The sequence below is a fragment of the Frankliniella occidentalis genome, unplaced genomic scaffold (assembly GCF_000697945.3).
Source record: "Frankliniella occidentalis isolate FOCC.00 unplaced genomic scaffold, Focc_3.1 Scaffold35, whole genome shotgun sequence".
NCBI lineage: Eukaryota > Metazoa > Arthropoda > Insecta > Thysanoptera > Thripidae > Frankliniella > Frankliniella occidentalis.
This window is the reverse complement of record NW_026267165.1, coordinates 272,494-275,760: the sequence shown is the minus strand read 5'-3', so window position 1 is coordinate 275,760 and position 3,267 is coordinate 272,494. Positions and strand designations below refer to the sequence as shown.

At 39.6% G+C, this 3,267-nt stretch overlaps 3 protein-coding genes across 3 annotated transcripts in view; 1 reads left to right on the top strand and 2 right to left on the bottom strand.

The window, feature by feature from the left end:
* Nucleotides 1-607, bottom strand: part of LOC113211505 (tetratricopeptide repeat protein 39B) — a 14,321-nt gene extending 13,714 nt beyond the window's left edge. Inside the window, exon 1 of the mRNA XM_052266032.1 lies at nt 26-607. Coding sequence (XP_052121992.1) covers nt 26-604 — 579 coding nt within the window. The 5' untranslated portion in view covers nt 605-607. The remainder of the gene's footprint in view (nt 1-25) is intronic.
* Nucleotides 383-3,267, top strand: part of LOC113211481 (succinate dehydrogenase assembly factor 3, mitochondrial) — an 8,469-nt gene continuing 5,584 nt past the window's right edge. Inside the window, exon 1 of the mRNA XM_052266039.1 lies at nt 383-532. The gene's annotated coding sequence lies outside the window, so the exon portion shown is untranslated. The remainder of the gene's footprint in view (nt 533-3,267) is intronic.
* Nucleotides 1,044-3,261, bottom strand: LOC113210257 (ubiquitin carboxyl-terminal hydrolase 36-like). The gene is made up of 9 exons (XM_052266036.1): nt 3,169-3,261; nt 2,845-3,087; nt 2,582-2,756; nt 2,143-2,251; nt 1,994-2,061; nt 1,670-1,886; nt 1,506-1,585; nt 1,226-1,356; nt 1,044-1,146 (listed from the first exon to the last, which is right to left on the bottom strand). The coding sequence occupies exons 2-9, from the start codon at nt 2,887-2,889 to the stop codon at nt 1,045-1,047; spliced, it is 927 nt and encodes a 308-aa protein (XP_052121996.1). The 5' UTR covers nt 2,890-3,087; nt 3,169-3,261; the 3' UTR covers nt 1,044.

Sequence of the window (3,267 nt, the reverse complement as noted above, 5' to 3'; positions counted from 1 at the left end):
ACTATAATTTAGAAAATTAACATACCTTGTGCGGATCATCAGTCCAGTCCCGATTCTTGAGGATCTCTGCACACTCCTTGTAGGAGTTGAAACATGAGCGAATCTTCAAGCCAGCCTTGAGAAAAGTAACTAGCGTTTCATCTTCCACAAATGTCAAGATGGATTTTAATAGCAATGCTTCTGCGTAGCAAAGCTCAGCATGAATTTCCATGGTGGTGTACGAATTATAATTAGGTCGCTTCACCATCTTTCCAATTGTTTCAACCATAGAATTCTTCCTGCGGTGCTGGTCACAGACATTGACACATGTCTTTAGTGCTGCTGAAGCTGCCTTTATGTGTTTGGCTCGGAAAGTCAACATTGCCTCCAGAAAACAGAATACAGATGAGCCAAGCGAATGATACAGGCTTGTATCCTGGTAAGCTTTCAGTGTCAAGCGCGCCTCATCAAACTGGTTGTTAAAAAAATAGTTGATGCTCTTGCGAGCATCCAGCAGAGCGCTTTCAAGATCCTGGCCTGACGGGTGGTAGAGGTGGCTGTCCTCCAGCTCACCCTCCGACAAGTCCTCACAGGCATCTTCAAACTCGTCTTGATCGTCATCCATGGCTATGGACAACCGCACCCGACTCCCGCTAGGAGGCGCTGACGTTATTTTCTGTCTCTCTCACTTTTACGCCCGTGTAGCCAACCTCAAAAAACGAAACTTCTCCATCGATCCCGCGTAAAAATCCCATGTTAGACGCCCGGGTTTTTTGAATGTGGCCATAGAAACGACCGAAACCCCTAACAGGAAAGGACAATTTTGTACCAAGATTAGAAATGTTTTGGACACATTTAACCCAGATACTAGGAACATTTCTAGATATTAGTTCCTGGCAAGACACAAATTTGAATACAAATTTGTATTTGGGTTAGATGTGAGCAAAATACACTAACCCCATATGTACAATAGTTGTCCTTACCCAGAGAGAATGCATGTCCTTAGGTGTAATTAGATACACACTGGGTAAATACTTCAGAGGAAATTAAAAGCGAAGTCCATCATTATTTTTTGTCAACTAGTTTATTTTGTTGCTTTTCATAGAAAATGAAGTAGCTGCCAAGGGCAACGTTGTCATCAGCAGATGAGTTTTGCACTGGTGAGACCTGAAAAATGGCATTAATTATTGGTACACATTCACCCGACTTGAGATGAAGCAATAATAATTGAACAGGAATTTCATACCTTTTCATCATCAAACTCATATGTTGAGCCATTAGCTGCAACAGCAAGGCAAGTGTAATGGCCACGTTTTGCCCCTGGACCATGATGGTTTACACAAGCCAAAAATTTGTACCTACAACCATCTTTGTTTCCTGAAAAAATATGAGACAATAAGTTTAGTGAATGACTCAAGTTTAAAATTTAATATCGACATCAAATATAAAATATAAAATTTAAAACCGCAACCCCACTTCAGCAGTTGGAAAGGAACACATTTCAAATGTCTTTAAGATTCACCTACCTTTGTAAAACTTCTTGAGGTCCAACGTTGGATCCACCTTGCAGGGCGAGTTTATTTTGGCCCCTGTCTGTGCCTGAAATCTATTGTTTGACAAATAAAAAAATAGAACACTGAAGTATTGCTAATGAGCATAAAGATAGATATAGAGCAATAAATGTAATCACCTGTTTAAAGTAATAACCAACACATTAGGAGGATTGATTATAGAGGACGCTTTGTAAGCCCCACTTTGGGACCTGCAATTTTGGCATTTATAGCCAACCAGCTTCGATGGCTGAAAATAGACAGAAATTGCCTGCAGTACACTATCCTGCAACACCACATTCAGGTCGCTAATGGACTGAATGGACTTTGAAACTCCTTTGCAATTGAGGCAAGTTACTGCAACATAGGAAAAATGGTAAGCTTTTTCAACAGAATCCTACACAAACCATAAAGTAATGCTCTGAGAATGATTGTTGCTGTTATACTTATTGTTAATTGCTCACCTTCTTGAAGGATATGTCCCTGAAATATTAATTTGATGGGTGATGTTGCAGAATTGTTGGAGTTTCTCCTGGAGAAGTAGTAAAAGATGAAATCCCAGATAAGACGTATTTGTTAGAAACTAATTGTATCACAATAACATATTACTCACTGAGAAATTGGAAACCGCTTTAAATACTCTTCATCAAGCTTGTCCAGATAATGAGTTAAGAACTCATGTGAGTCCTCCTGCCTCCCTCTCTTCAAAAAAGAGTGAATCACTAAAATCAGAATGAGTTGAAGGATAATTTGCAGGGGTCCATAACTTAACACTCGAGTACCCTTTAACGCATTATGGTAACTGTTAAAGTTAAAACTTTTAAATTATGAGAGACAACTGAAACTTCACCTTATATAGACATTTTTGTGCCAGATAAACGTCTGACATACACTAGAATGTTTTTTGAAAACCCATAATCTGAACTTTCATCAATATTCTCTATTAGTTAAGTTATATAACTAACGCATAACTTATATGCGTTAAGTCACAGACCCATGATAATTTGATGAGACAGTCTAACATAAGTTTGGAGTCATAAGTAAGATCTTACTGGGCAGTTGGTTGTAAATTCGAACAGGGACCACAAGAGAGGACTGGTGACTTCTTATCAGAGTCTCTGCTACAGAGCACATCAAGCATGTATTATTCTTTTTTAGAGTACAATTGTCTCGGTGCCTTTGGTCCTCAAGGACCAATGAGACAAATGCAGGTATGTGAAATAGTGCCTATGAACAAAGAAATTTATCGGAAACTATAGACAATACTTTTAAGTGAAAACTAAAACAGCAAATGGATAGATAGACACAAATATACCTGCAATGCAGCATTAATATAACAGGTGTTGCCCTGATTCTTCATTCCACTGCCAACAGGATACTGTTTGGTCCAGCCCAGCTTGATTGAAGATGGTGGATACAGATATTTTGGAGCACCACTCTGATAATTAAGCTGAGGCCGAGGGGGAGCCTGTGGACTCTGTTGAACCTGCTGCTGTCTGAGTCGAGACTGCGCTGAGAGAGCAACAGGTGTCTTCAGAATTGGCTGTATAGCAGGAACCTATATTGTGAAAGAACAAAAGTAATGTGTAAAATATGAAGTCCCATTTTAATGGTTTATTTTAGAAGTTAATATACTCACACAAAGGGGTTGAGGTTTGGGAGTAACTTGTGAGCCCTGTTGGACACGCTGCAGTGTCCCACTTGGAGGCACAGGGGTGACAAGAGCTCTTTGAGGTTT

Coding starts and splice junctions, on each gene's coding strand:
- LOC113210257 (XM_052266036.1), bottom strand. CDS start 2,889: ATGAAGAATCAGGGCAACACCTGTTATATTAATGCTGCATTGCAG. Junction 1,887..1,993: donor GGGACATATCCTTCAAGAAG/GTGAGCAATTAA, acceptor CCTATGTTGCAG/TAACTTGCCTCAATTGCAAA. Junction 1,147..1,225: donor ATGAGTTTGATGATGAAAAG/GTATGAAATTCC, acceptor GCCATTTTTCAG/GTCTCACCAGTGCAAAACTC.